This window comes from Schistocerca cancellata, chromosome 9 (assembly GCF_023864275.1).
Source record: "Schistocerca cancellata isolate TAMUIC-IGC-003103 chromosome 9, iqSchCanc2.1, whole genome shotgun sequence".
NCBI lineage: Eukaryota > Metazoa > Arthropoda > Insecta > Orthoptera > Acrididae > Schistocerca > Schistocerca cancellata.
In genome coordinates, this window is record NC_064634.1 from 20,609,402 (window position 1) to 20,624,524 (window position 15,123).

The 15,123-nt window shown below is 44.7% G+C and overlaps 2 protein-coding genes across 5 annotated transcripts in view; one reads left to right on the forward strand and one right to left on the reverse strand.

Moving 5' to 3' along the window:
* LOC126101167 (peptidoglycan-recognition protein LC-like) overlaps positions 1 to 5,045 on the reverse strand; it is a 63,915-nt gene extending 58,870 nt beyond the window's left edge. The window contains exon 1 of the mRNA XM_049911865.1: positions 4,907 to 5,045. Coding sequence (XP_049767822.1) covers positions 4,907 to 4,967 — 61 coding nt within the window. The 5' untranslated portion in view covers positions 4,968 to 5,045. The remainder of the gene's footprint in view (positions 1 to 4,906) is intronic.
* Positions 1 to 15,123, forward strand: part of LOC126101165 (trichoplein keratin filament-binding protein) — a 796,043-nt gene that overhangs the window by 370,392 nt on the left and 410,528 nt on the right. For 3 of the 4 annotated variants that reach the window (XR_007522283.1, XM_049911860.1, XM_049911863.1), the window contains one exon: positions 2,898 to 2,942. The exons of the other annotated variant lie outside the window; for it this stretch is intronic. The gene's annotated coding sequence lies outside the window, so the exon portion shown is untranslated. The remainder of the gene's footprint in view (positions 1 to 2,897; positions 2,943 to 15,123) is intronic. 4 annotated transcript variants of the gene reach the window in all.

Sequence of the window (15,123 nt, forward strand, 5' to 3'; positions counted from 1 at the left end):
TTCCTGCAGAGATTTTAGTCCGTGTGATGGAGGATTCTGAGAAGAGACTTGGGTCCTGCATTCGAAATGATGGACATCACCTTGACGACATTATTTTACAGAAATAACTTTGTTAACTAAAATGGCATATAATGAGCTTCGATTTTGTGTAAATAAATATGCATTAATTTTAAAGTTGGCTGAGTATTATTTCATTAAAAACCGTCCGTCTCCCGTGTGTCGCCCTATATTAATGGGGCGAGCTAGTCTCATGGATACTTTGCTGGAACTGCATCTCTAACCGACAGTGCTGATGCACACCAGTGCGGTGGCATTTGAAACGAATTTAGTCACTTCGATCCTGGCGGTGGAAAAAGTCTTTGGCCTCCAGAGGGAGGTGAGAAGTGGATCTGAAGTTTCTGATTACCAAGCTGTCTCACTGAAAAGGCTTAAACATCAACAACTTGTGCGTAGTATCTCGTGGAATGAGGATGCGGGACGGTGACGTTGATTCGTCAGTCAGGAGGGCCTTCCTGTTGCTATTCAAGAGAAACATATACCCGCAGTAGTTTCACCCTTTCACTTTTCTCCACTGTCACAGGAGGAGGGGAAAATGACGATTTATATGCAGTCTTCACAGTGATTCTCTCTAAAGAATAATATTTTAGAAACGATACTAGTATGTCTCGAAGGAAAACGGCCAAAGCGCGCAAAGAAAGAAATCGGAACTACTCTGACAAGTCTCTCAACCGATACGATCAAAAGACTTTTACTCTTCGACACAGTGAAAGGCTTCGATCACTGAAGAAAACCCAGTGTATTCCACGGATAAGTAATGAAAGATAACAGCGTATAAGCTGTACCGTTATATTATAATGTCTGTTGGCTGTTGTAGAATTTTAAAATACATACAGCACAACAGTATCATGCGTTCCTTTTTTGGGGGGGTGGGGGGTGGAGTCGTTTTGCGCACACTCTATCACTGGGCTTCAAAAATATCATTTATGTCGTTCTGCTCTGTAGGCTAATGATGGGAAGTTCAGTATGTCCATACTAGATGAAATTTTACGTACACCACTGTGCAAATGATCCAGTAGTATGTGAAATGTTGGCCCGAAAATTATCTTGGAAAAGACTTGTGGCTTGTTGATGAGGAATATTGCAGAACTGTTAATGTTGACAGGGCATCACAAAACTGGTCTGTTTGTTCAGAATGGTAACTGCGGTCATGTTTATGCAGAACGTTATCTTGAAAAACATAAACGCATAGAGGGCAATTCGCAGAATAATTACCCGTCGTGTTAGAGGGACTGCCCTATTTACATATAGTCTGCATACTGTAATACCGAAGCGGTGCTTATACGCGAGAAGATTGTTCCACACTTCCTCGTTTCAGCGGCTTTGACTGAGTTGTCTGAACAGCAGTGCGGAACGAGAACAAACAAGGAAACGGCTTGTACGACTATGCCAGGTATCTACATATTGTGCGCAAAAGCTGTCAGCTAGAATGGAACACGAAAACATATTGTCAGGTTCATTGCAACATGAATCTGTAGACTGGTACGTGTAATGTAATTCCTGCGAATAGGAGAGAGACGGACGCAGCTGCCACGCATCTAGAGCAGGTTAGTTTAGTCGGTATATTGTCTGCTGAAGCTCAGCGAGTTCATGATGAAGGATAAAGCAAATTTTGTGATGCCGTATCGATACTCAACAGTGCTGATGTACTGGATATGCGCTATTTATGTAGTAGTAACAGTAATTGAGATTGGTTACTCCCTTGGACTTATAAGAAGCAGCTAAAACGCTGTTGTTTTTATTATGAGATATATAATTCGGTCCCTCTACTACTAGATAAGCGAGTCGGTTTGAAGGTCGGAGGAAGGAAAGGACACACACACACACACACACACACACACACACACACACACACACACACACACACACACCATCACCACCTCTACAAGGGCAATGTCCGTATAGCGCTTCGGAGTTTAAACCTGCCTGTTTTTACAGCCTTTATTTTTTATTATTAAATATTTGCTCTTCATCGCCCTTTCCTCACTCTATTTAATGGGTGAACACACAGAAATAATAATAAATAATAATGATTTTCACATTAGCGCGAGCTATTAGAAAGACATTTCACACTGAAGTTTGCATTGTGCTACTTCATTTAGTTTTACCCAGGGTGCACCACGGGAAGGCCAACTAGCTGTAATCTGCTCCATTAAGTTTCGGAAATGCAGCCGCATGAATTCTGCTAGAAGAAGAAGCAGAATTCATGCGGCTGCATTCCCGAAACTTAATGGAGCAGTCTTTGCGCCGCGAAAACCTGAAGATTAGCTGTATTCTTTTTGCGCATTTACGATGGCGTCCTTTATAAATTGTAATTTCTGCCATACGCGAAGTAAATGTAGCTAGTCCACAAAGGAATACGAATTTTCATGGTAAACACATAACTAGAACCTCCGTAATTTTTGTGCGACGTAATTTACGAATATACCTAAGAGACGCCTAGGTTATTGTTAATGTAACGTAAAAATCAGTTCAGTTACTAACGGACAACTTCTGTATTTAGAAAAAAAAGTATCTTAGGTGAAAAGACCGAGTAACAGTAAATTTCTGTTTGTAGTTCGTGCTTTGTATGTCTTTTCTTGCGTGGAAAGAAGTATTGTATACGCTCAATAACTTGGCGCTTTTGCAACGGATGCTGGAAGCGAAAGCACGCTATCACCTCCTATCTTTAAGCGCTGCTGCAGGGTTGGCAGCGAGTGGAAATATTCCGTACCGGGCCGAATTTATCCAACTTCCGCCGATTCCTTTGCTCTCGGAAAAGGCTCAAGTTATGTTGTGCCTTTAGATACGTTGTTGTGATCACCTACATAAATGTTTTTCTTTCTTTCTTTTCTTTTCAGTGCCTGGCCCGCTGACTGGTAAATCTTCGCATTCTTCCGGCAACCGTAAGCAAAACTTCCAGACTATATTTTGTAGTCATGTATTCACTGTACTTCGTACGCAGTTTCCAGGATTATGTTCTTGTTACTGTCTTCCGGCCGTTGTGGCCGAGCGGTTCTAGGCGCTTCAGTCTGGAACCGCGCTGCTGCTGGCGCTTCAGTCTGGAACCGCGCTGCTACCGTCGCAAGTTCGAATCCTGCCTCGGGCATGGTTGTGTGTGCTGTCCTTAGGTTAGTTAGGTTTAAGTAGTTCTAAGTCTAGGGGTCTGATGACCTCAGAAGTTAAGTCCCATAGTGCTCAGAGCCATTATTTTTGTTACTGTCGCCCGACATCGTGCCCCATATTAACATTGTTATCCCTCCGCTCCACCGCTCCCAAAATCAGGTAGTCACACTGGGATCTTGCTGAATGCACATTGGTGAGCTAAAGCGTAGTGGCCACTGGCTACCGCGTGAGTGGATGCCGTCTGATGGCGTTGCGGCCACGTGAGGCGGCGAGCGAAGTGTTTAAGCGGAGCAGACGCGAATGAGGGGATCAATTTGGCGATTTCGACTTCTTGTGCCCCGGCGCCTGGGAACGGAGAGCTCAGGAACGAGTACTCCTGTCGTGAGGATGTGTCGTAAGGGCTGAAGGACCGTGAACCCACAAGGAGCGGCAAGGTGGCGCACGTCCACGCCTCATCACAGAGAGCGGCTGCAAAGCAGGACAGGCGGCGATCTGTGACGCGTGACGACGGATTACAGTGATGATGCAGGGACGAGCGTTTCACAGCACACGGTGCGGCACTCACTGTGAAACAGGGAGCCCGTAGCACGCGATTCCCACGTGTTCCCATGTAGATCCAATGACATAGTCGATTACGATTTCAGTGGACAATGGATAATCGAGAATCGACCGTGGATCAATGTAAACGTGTCGCCGTGTCGGATGAATCACGTTTCCTGGTCATGTCCGGATACGCCTTCATACAGGCGACGGGTTGCTCAAAACAGGCACCGCACCATGTGCGTAGACCGCTTGGGGCAGTATTAGGGTATGGGTGATGTTCACGTGGGATTCTGGGACACGCGTGGCCTAGAAATCATAGGCGCCATCACAGCTTAGGACTACGTAAAGATTACTGCGGACCATCTGCATCCCTTCATCGTTGATATCTTCGCAGACGCCAATGGCGTCTTCTTGTAGGACCATTGTCCGTGTTAGAAGGATCATGCTACAGTGGTTTGAGGAGCGTGCTAGTGAACTCATGTGGATGTCTTGGCACCCAAAATCACCTAATGTGGACCCGATGACAGATATGTGGGACGGTATCGGGCGCCAGCTCCGCCCCCACAAACCACCGGCCCGTATTTTACAAGAATTGTGTGTGATCTTTAAGTTGAAATCTGGTGCCACATACCTCTGGACACGTACCAAGGACTTCCCGTAATCCGTGCTACTGAGAGTCGCACCTACGAGCCTATCCAAATATGGACCAACACGCTGTTAAGCATGTGGTCAAAATGTTTTGACTCGTCAGTGTAAGATGGTACCCGGCCAATATTTCCATTGTGTAGTGTTGAGGTGGTCCTGTGGCCAGCAACTCGGGTCATCACGTATTAGTGGAAGATCAGTCTTTCTTCTTACAGCTATAGGAACAATTCGTTTACTGAATAGGATCTGTAATTTCCTGCTAGAATGCATCTTCGTTCATTTCGCTCCGTTTCGTGAAGCTGACTTAATAAGAAAGAAAAATAATTGAGGGTGAACAGCTTACGTTTTTAGGAGAAAAACTCTCACAAGCGTGAGCCTGCCCTAAGAATATTTCGTTCTTCAGCAATTTCGGAGAACTGCAGATGTTTCATCAAGACCGTCGTAGGTTACAAAAAAGCTTTCTAAATCTTTCCTTTCCAGCGCGATCAAGATGAGATAGAAACCAGTGAACTCAACATGCTGAATAACGTGCTATAGTAACAGCTTTTGCACTTACCACGAGTTCCAGTGATTACGAGAAGTAATGCGAGGAATGCTGTTACGCCAGTTTTCCTCATGTTGCCAATCCGTCAGCGTAACACAGAATAGGGATCCGCACGCAGCAAATGCCCCCTATAAACCCGTTTCTTGCTCCCAGACCCCCACTCCGTGTCCTGTTGAGCGGGCCGTCTACTGGGCAAGAAACGAAGGTCGGAGGTGGGGAGAGAAGCGAGCGGAAAAAGTGAGAGAGAGAGGAACGCGAGACAAACACTACGGTTTTTTGTCTCTTTTTCGCGGGGGGGGGGGGGAGATTTGCTAGAGGGAGGCAGAACTACGACACATCAAGAGGTTTGTTCCGTTGGCTGTGGCCGCCTTGCCGCTTTTTTTCCCCCTGGGAGCTGGTGAGCTAGCAGCGGACTAGTGTGGAAGGCACTGGCGATACACAGCAGGCCGCGGGCCGGTTCTTCCCCGTGACGTAGCCAAGCAACAAGTGGATGCGAGCCCGTAATGTAATTACCGGGCGACAGCGTGTTCCGCTAGGCACGTGAGCGCGCGCCCAAGCCAGCCTAGAGGCACGTCAGCTGTCTGCCACCGAAACCCGTAGTTCCTTCCTTGTGCCGTATTTCAGCGTCTTTAGAAAATGGTCTGCATTTGAAAGCCCGTATTAACGTCTTGGAGCCGGCCGGAGTGGCCGAGCGGTTCTGGGCGCTACAGTCTGGAACCGAGCGACTGCTACGGTCGCAGGTTCGAATCCTGCCTCGGGCATGGATGTGTGTGATGTCCTTAGGTTAGTTAGGTTTAAGTAGTTCTAAGTCTAGTGGACTGATGACCTCAGCAGTTAAGTCCCATAGTGCTCAGAGCCATTTGAACCATTTTTTAACGTCTTGGAGTAAGCAGTCACTTGAACGACATTGGCTTTAAACTGTTTGGAACGTTACACACAAACATTTAATACTCGTAAAATATGAAATACTACCGCTAGCGCTAATTACATCCAGGCCAATTAATATCTCCGTTACTTCTATCAATTTATTTTCACCTTATTTCCACACTCTGAGACGAGTCTACATACCGCTGGGCATATCGTGGGAAACAAGAGGGGGCTGCGAACGAGATAGTTGTTCCAGCTGGTTCATTGGTGAGGTATCGCCATTTCTGTTGCATATGCTTGTACGACAGAAATCAAATAGACTTGTCGCTTTGTAAAGAAATAGTTCTTTTGCCATGTTAGTTCGCGACGTTTTCAGCATTAAACTGTCCTTTTGATGCGGCAAGCTTTATAAAGTTTGATCCGTTTAAGTAGCAGCAAAATGTACTGTGCTGGTCACGAAAGAGACTCATGGTGCGGAATTGTGTTGAGCTACTTACGAAATATGTTCATTTAATCACCTTTAGAGTATAGCCCGTTTAAGTCCACTTTCATGTCCATTCATTCCTGCCACTGTTGTAAACTTTTCTACATTTCGTTTTTCTTCGGGCTGTGAAGTAGCTTTGCACGAAACTTATCAGTCGTGAGCACTCAAAAAGATCGATGAACGGTCGCGCATTGATTTAGTACGACAAATGGTTCGTTTGTAAAGGGAACAGTAGTGTTTCTTTTGTGTCAGAAATTTATTAGAAACACAATCAAAAATAAAGTTTATGTGTAAGACGTATCATAATTACTACGAAAACTGACACAGGTGAAAGTATGTGATAAAACGTTCCAGCAAACTTGAGTTCGCATACGAGCCGTTCGCGAGGTGATTTTGTTTGCGTGTGTGTGGTGGCGGGGGTTTTCCAGCCTCCACTGGTTTCATGATAAAATACTATACTGGTTAGTACAAATCTACTTCAGATGTACATTTTTCGGCTGAGTCATCATCTAATTGTGCTCAAATTTTGCCCATGGTCCATGCTTGGGCAATGCAATACGTGAATGAGGGGGTACCGACTCCTTGTGCTCTTACTGCAATACGTCGTCTATCGCGCCACTCTTCAACTATACTCAAAATTGTAAACTTCTCCATCACAAAGATTTTACATGTTGGTTCCTTTTTCATTTGTTGTGCTCGAGTCTTTAATAAAATAATTTTTACAGAGCACGTTAGAATATGGAATTCATTTTTTCATTTCGTTTATTGCGTAGTTGAAGTTTTGCCTAGTATTTTAGGACAAACCATTTTAGATTTTTGGTCCTGTAACAAAATCACTTGTTCCGTACTACAAACGTATATTGCGAAGATTGTTACATAAATAAAAATTAATAATAATGAGTAATAAAAAATAAGCATCTTATAATTTAGCGAAAGGAAACGGAGAGTGTTAGCTGAAAATATTTCAGAAGGGAAAAGGAGAGGATAATAAGTGTAAAAGAAAATTGGAGAATCCCGTCAGCAGTACGAACCTGAGGAGGAGATCTTAGAAAGGTACAGGGATATCTAGCATCATGGATTGACATCCGCTTTTGCTAATTTAGCGCTCCTCCTAGCGGTGGTGATTTTTACTGATGGCCTGGCTCCTTAGCCATGTTGCAAACGGCCGAAGTGTTAGTAATTCGTATGTTACAGTCAATTACTGTTAGTCACGTGGTTGTGCTTCTTCAGTGCTAATAATGTGATTTTTCGTGTATTTCATACGTATTTGATAGCCGAGGTGATAAAAGGCCACTGTACGACCTGGGGATATCCCAGACCACATTGCTTTACGACATTTATGTAAAGTAGGCTGTATAACGATGAAATTGTCGTGTGTAATGTTAATAATACGACTGTACATGGCCGGCCGCGGTGGTCTAGCGGTTCTGGCGCTGCAGTCCGGAACCGCGGGACTGCTACGGTCGCAGGTTCGAATCCTGCCTCGGGCATGGGTGTGTGTGATGTCCTTAGGTTTAAGTAGTTCTAAGTTCTAGGGGACTTATGACCTAAGATGTTAAGTCCCATAGTACTCAGAGCCATTTGAACCATTTTGAATCGACTGTACATTATGTTTTGTTATAAAACACTGATAAGGTGGTAGATCTTTGGAATTTGCAATGTAATGGATTTTTACCATTACTTTCCTAAATTATTTAATCATTTGATCTTTTTGTTGCGTGTTTCGCATTTATTGGTTTTTATATTAACTGCATATTAAGTATCAGAAATGCATTTATTTTAATTATACACCGGATCTAATCTCTCTGGATTTGTGAGGTTGGCTTCCCGACAAGTGGAGAGAAAATTAAGCAGGTCATATAGGAAATACACCTTTTATAATAGCATCATTAGTGCAGAGTATTCGAAGCTTTGACACTGCTCCAGTGTGATGTACAAAATAATCGAATGCTGTGGTCATACTTACGTGAATACTGCACGCATACACTGTCGTCCTCATATATCACATGGAACGCGAAGCATTTTTACTTATTGGACACTTCACAGTTTAAGTCCGTGAACTGTATTGAAAACAATACTTGGAGCCGGCCGCTGTGGCCGAGCGGTTCTAGGCGCTTCATTCCGGAACCGCGCTGCTGCTACGGTCGCGCCGGTCGGAGTGGCCGTGCGGTTCTAGGCGCTACAGTCTGGAGCCGAGCGACCGCTACGATCGCAGGTTCGAATTCTGCCTCGGGCATGGATGTGTGTGATGTCCTTAGGTTACTTATGTTTAAGTAGTTCTAAGTCTAGGGGACTGATGACCTCAGATGTTAAGTCTCATAGTGCCTAGAGCCATTTGAGCCAGTACTTGCAATGTCACTTATACATAGAGATGATATAACGAAAATGTTGTTTCAGAGCATGACGCTAAAACGTATGCCTGTGTAACTTATGCCTCTGGTCATTGAAATATAGTTATGTGGTGTCTTCTGTGCACTACCGCCAAACAAGCAAATTTTCCTGCCCAGAATACCCTACCAAATTACAACTTAAGAATTCCTGGAGTAGATGCGACTTCATGGTTGTTTTGTGGGACTGTTGTTCTGTACTATTGAGAAAGTTGGCACTATTAACGTTTATGCAGTGTTTCTTGACAGAGGCCATATTAGCTGCCATGTAATTTGACTGTAGACATATGCAAATCAACCGATGAAAGTGCGACAGTGATTAAATTGTGGACTCATAGCTGACAGCAGTGTGCTTCAGTAGGTCATCAGTGGCCGGCCGTCGTGGTCTAGTGGTTCTAGGCGCGCAGTCCGGAACCGCGGGACTGCTACGGTCGCAGGTTCGAATCCTGCCTCGGGCATGGCTGTGTGTGATGTCCTTAGGTTAGTTAGGTTTAAGTAGTTCTAAGTTCTAGGGGACTGATGACCACAGAAGTTAAGTCCCATAGTGCTCAGAGCCATTTGAACCATTTTTTTTTTAGGTCATCAGTGCTACTTCTGGAACGATCTTATCCAAGACCACTGACACGGGCTTCTGATGTCAGGTTACACACTTGGGCAATTTATAATCAAAATCAACCTACAACTCCCCTCTCCAACGCGGAATGGCCGACACGTGTATATAATCCATTCCTCATCCATGGGAACCCTCACACACCTCAGACAAATCTGCGAGTTATATTCGAGGTCATCCAGAGGGACCACTGTCCTATTCAAGCGTGCAAGTGAAGTACTTTTATTCAAGGGCGCGGCATAACTCTGTACTAGCCACACGATATAAAATTGGCAGGGGGGAGCAGTGGGGTACATTAAAATGACGAAACCCAGTGGAGCTATAAGGTTGGAGAGCTCCCTCCTCCCACTTACCATTGTTTATAATTAGCTTAACTGTGTAGCCCACTTCATTCGAGGTCTGTGCATCGTAGGGAAGAGTTTCAGGTTTGTTATAAGCAGTAGCAAATTAAGTTCCTGATTATCGACAACAATTTTCTATCCATATAGTGCAGTTGCATGATCCTGGTCAACTGTACTCTGTAGTGTAATGGTCAGGGTCTTTTGTAAACAATAACACCGATATAAAAAATAACTTGTGGCTTATTGACAACTTTTCTTTTGTTAACAATTTTTATATATTTATTAACAATGACATTTTCTTAATTTATGGTTTATTTACAAAATATTTGCAAAGTTATTTTACAATAAATTATTTTTCCTTGTAATTTAAAAGATTGGTTGTATATACTTTTTTCACTGAAACTATTACCATCAGGTAAATACATACAGAGATACCATTCACACTAAAACAAGGATGAAAGAACAACAACCAGAACCCCATATAATCATAACTTTGTGCTGTGTTTCATCATTTCTTTCTATTTACATTTACATAATTTCGTTTATACAGAGTATGCAATGGAAAACAGGCACTAGCAACATTGTTTTACATAACTATTCCGCACACACTCGCACATACACGTGAACTAGCTACACATAAATACACAGCCGTACACTCGATCACTCCAGCGAGTAGTGTGAGTATGGTACAGTGACCTGGCGCACAGTATGTGGAGTTGCGCCAGTGACTTGGAGGAGACACCTCTTGTAATCCTCAGTTGTGAGAGTCTTTGGAGCCCCACAGTGGACACCCTTAGCCTGCCCCTGGGTGACACCTGCTTTTATATGATAGGCGTAAATCTTTGATCTGAGCCCCACAAACTGCAACTCATTCGCTCTGTCTTTCATCAGGCCAATAACCTTCTTGTTTTGAGGTGTTGCTCCAAAAGGATTATCGGACGCACATACAAATGTGCCAAATGGTTTGGGATTATAACTATGTCATATGGATCATACCTTTCACCTAGCAGATGATACTGCCTGGATCCGTATAAAGTAACTTATGGTCGGCAAAATATGGCCATAATGAAAGAGGTACATGTGTAGTTCGGGAAGGTCCAGAACACATATACCGAAATGCACAGGCTTCATGAACTGCTCTGAAACGTTGGTCGTCTCCACAGTGACCAGTCCTTTATTGAGTATCGTGACCAATTTTAAATTTTGTCTGGCAATGTAATCTCCTGTGCCATAATGCTTGTCCCACTGATAAACTAGTGAATTTTGCGGTATTCTCCAACATTCTCTATGGTTCTTTGGAAAATTGAATTGTTCATTAACTTGTAAAAATCTTTTTCAAAACACCTTGTTTTGGTGTCCATGTACTCCTTCAGCTAGCAACACTGGCGTTGTGCAGGGTTTTCAACGGCTTGAGGATGGAACCATTTTGCAGGACTAGGTGCTATGGTCATAGTGGCAAGTCGCTACGCTTGTCATACAAATGGGTGGGATATTACAGTTCTACCTCAAGGACATACCTCTCACTAGCTTTCTCATCCACATCGTTGATCTTTTCGTTCAAACCGACGGTTTCTTCCTCAGGCAGCCATCAGAACTCTCCAAATGGTAGACTTTGTTGCGTGGCGTACCTGTAGAGGTTGTCTACATCCATGTAAAGTATGTAACTTAAATCGTCCGATGGCCTGCACACCTCATTCATTCATTCATTCATTCTTTCATTCACGTGTTGTTCGCTATGGCTTACCTGTGCACGTACTGGCAAATTCCCCCATGGATCCCGTGTTCGAAGAAGAGCAGCATGTCAACTTTGGTCAACATTTCGATGCTGTCACATGATTTCCTTAATGTTCTGTCTCACGAAAGCCGTGGCATGTGAACTAAAGGCAGGATCTAGATAATATGTGCCCAGCCACACACTCTGAAACTTCCGAAGATGTCTGGGAGCGCCGCACGTGGTTGCCGCGCGGTCTAGGGCGCCTTGTCACGGTCCGTACGGCTCCCCCCGTCCGAGGTTTGAGTCCTCCCTCGGAGTGTGTGTGCGTTGTCCATAGCGTAAGTTAGATTAATTAGTGTGCAGGCTTAGGGACCGATGACCAAAAGTAGTGTGCAGGCTTTAGTCCCATAAGACCTTCCCACAAAATTAAAAAAAAAAGTCTGGGAACAGGTGTACATTTGTGTTCATGTATATTCTAGAATAAATTCCTAAATTAGGGATGCTGAATTCCTGCCAAACATTCACCGCGTGCTCGTACACCACGTGTGTTACATCAGTGCCTGTCAGATTACTGGAGAATCGAGGTATGTCAGGCAATGTGATATTGTGGAGTCATCAAATCCACATATTATTATGGAAAGAGTCCCTCCTTCATCACAAGCTGAAACTCTCCTTTATTGGAATATGTGGCTCTGGTGATAAGCATATATTCCCGATGCATTATCATGGCAAGTTTCTGAAGAGACACATGCATGAAACGAAGGGAATCCAGAAGTGGAGCGCTATTCTTGGCACGAGTTTCTTGGAAAACGAGAGGTACTTCTCTGCAGTGTCAGGAATGACTCTGACCTTATCACTCTTCAGTGCTAAATCACGGAAGTGTAGAACGGAAAAGTGGGCGGTATATCCTCTCAAAGTGTAGAAAAAGTCGGGTATGTGCTGTGGCACTTGCTACTTCAAGTTGCATACCTTGTTCATTGCAGAACTTCACTGTTAGATGACAGTCAGTGGTCTCCATGTAGAGTTTTTCAGTGGCAGCCCACAGATATGACCCAGAACTGCCTGTTCAAACAAGACGACAGTCTCCTTCCAGTCAGTCATGGATTCGTTGTTACAGTAAATCCCATTACCTTCCCATGCAAATTTTTCAAGTTCTGTGAGTAACCATATTGCAGAATTGTCCTAGATGTAAGATTCGAATTTGTTGCAACTAGAATCTTACGAGCATACAACTTGATGCGCTGCCACATACGGTACGTGCTATTCTGTGAAGGTAGGGTGGAAGGCAGGCGGGTCAACTTCAGTGTGCCACAGGAGGTAGGAGGCACTCAGAATTAAGAAATAGGGAGGTCTATCGACTTTCGAGATTTCTTTGCTCTGCACAGTGTGCTCCTGGTCGTCATCTTCTGGCAACTAACATCCAGGGTGTACATGTGTATTAAATAATCTGGTTTCTGTCTCGAATTGTGATAGGTCCTGGAGCTTTACAGGGAATTAGATGGATTGGAAACTGTAACGCCCATAGATATCAGAGTTCAAATTGACTTTATGCTGCGTGTTAGTTGGGTAATTTCTGTCGCTAACCAGAAGCGAACATGCAAAGCAATATACGTCAGTATCAGATTCTGGACATTAATGAATGCACATTTAGCGGCAATATCGTTCGGAAGAGGGCTGTAACTGGACATCCCTCCCCCCAAATAAGTGGACCAAATAAATGCAAATATACACTCCTGGAAATGGAAAAAAGAACACATTGACACTGGTGTGTCAGACCCACCATACTTGCTCCGGACACTGCGAGAGGGCTGTACAAGCAATGATCACACGCACGGCACAGCGGACACACCAGGAACCGCGGTGTTGGCCGTCGAATGGCGCTAGCTGCGCAGCATTTGTGCACCGCCGCCGTCAGTGTCAGCCAGTTTGCCGTGGCATACGGAGCTCCATCGCAGTCTTTAACACTGGTAGCATGCCGCGACAGCGTGGACGTGAACCGTATGTGCAGTTGACGGACTTTGAGCGAGGGCGTATAGTGGGCATGCGGGAGGCCGGGTGGACGTACCGCCGAATTGCTCAACACGTGGGGCGTGAGGTCTCCACAGTACATCGATGTTGTCGCCAGTGGTCGGCGGAAGGTGCACGTGCCCGTCGACCTGGGACCGGACCGCAGCGACGCACGGATGCACGCCAAGACCGTAGGATCCTACGCAGTGCCGTAGGATCCTACGCAGTGCCGTAGGGGACCGCACCGCCACTTCCCAGCAAATTAGGGACACTGTTGCTCCTGGGGTATCGGCGAGGACCATTCGCAACCGTCTCCATGAAGCTGGGCTACGGTCCCGCACACCGTTAGGCCGTCTTCCGCTCACGCCCCAACATCGTGCAGCCCGCCTCCAGTGGTGTCGCGACAGGCGTGAATGGAGGGACGAATGGAGACGTGTCGTCTTCAGCGATGAGAGTCGCTTCTGCCTTGGTGCCAATGATGGTCGTATGCGTGTTTGGCGCCGTGCAGGTGAGCGTCACAATCAGGACTGCATACGACCGAGGCACACAGGGCCAACACCCGGCATCATGGTGTGGGGAGCGATCTCCTACACTGGCCGTACACCACTGGTGATCGTCGAGGGGACACTGAATAGTGCACGGTACATCCAAACCGTCATCGAACCCATCGTTCTACCATTCCTAGACCGGCAAGGGAACTTGCTGGTCCAACAGGACAATGCACGTCCGCATGTATCCCGTGCCACCCAACGTGCTCTAGAAGGTGTAAGTCAACTACCCTGCCAGCAAGATCTCCGGATCTGTGCCGACATTGTGCATGCTCTGTTGCCTGTGTCTATGTGCCTGTGGTTCTGTCAGTGTGATCATGTGATGTATCTGACCCCAGGAATGTGTCAATAAAGTTTCCCCTTCCTGGGACAATGAATTCACGGTGTTCTTATTTCAATTTCCAGGAGTGTATATCAAGGTGGTGTATGCAGCTGAGTGCCTTACCTGGCCCTCTTCCCTGCATTTCGGAAAAATGGCCCAGGATGATGCTCTTGATAAAAATTCCTAATAACTCAGCGATCGATCTGCCTTGCAATATCACTCCATTATCCACCACCACCCCCCAAATTTGGGTGATGCTCTTCTCCTCACCAGCAGCGTAAGTGCCATCTTTTTTTGGAGAGGGGAGGGGGTGCGTGATTTCATCGTACGGAATTGCTTTTTACTTACGAGGAGAATACAATTAATGATTTTACTTTTGTTTCTCATTTATCTACCCATGTCCAAAGAAGATTACGACGTGAATTTTTCCATTGTATGTCGAAATAATGTTGTCGTTATTTATCTACAAGTTATTTGTCTGGTGAATGATATACAAAAAGGGAAGTTATTTGAAATTGTTTTCGGGGAAATTTCTGTAGTTCGTCCTGATTCGTAATCAGTTGTAAACGCCAATTTTCGGAAAAATGATCCTTTGTGCGTGGGTTGCAGCAGTATTGTTGCGTATTCATGAAATTTCAGCAGTGTTTGCAACGTTTCTGTCGTAGGTGATAACTGTACAAAGAAATGTCACTATGATAAATCTGCTTCATGCATTGCTTATGGTGTTCAGAATTTATATGTTTCGAATGTTTCTACAATTGGTATCATCCAAGGGAATGCACCACATTTTCCTGAAGAATAAACATAAGAATAAATGTAATAATTAATTTAAGAATAGATAAAAGAATGAAGTATTGGAGTGTGAGAATTTAAAAAGACTGTAAACTCTGAAAATACCATACACACATATATTGCATAATTAATGTATGTCACGTATTGTGAAACCTAG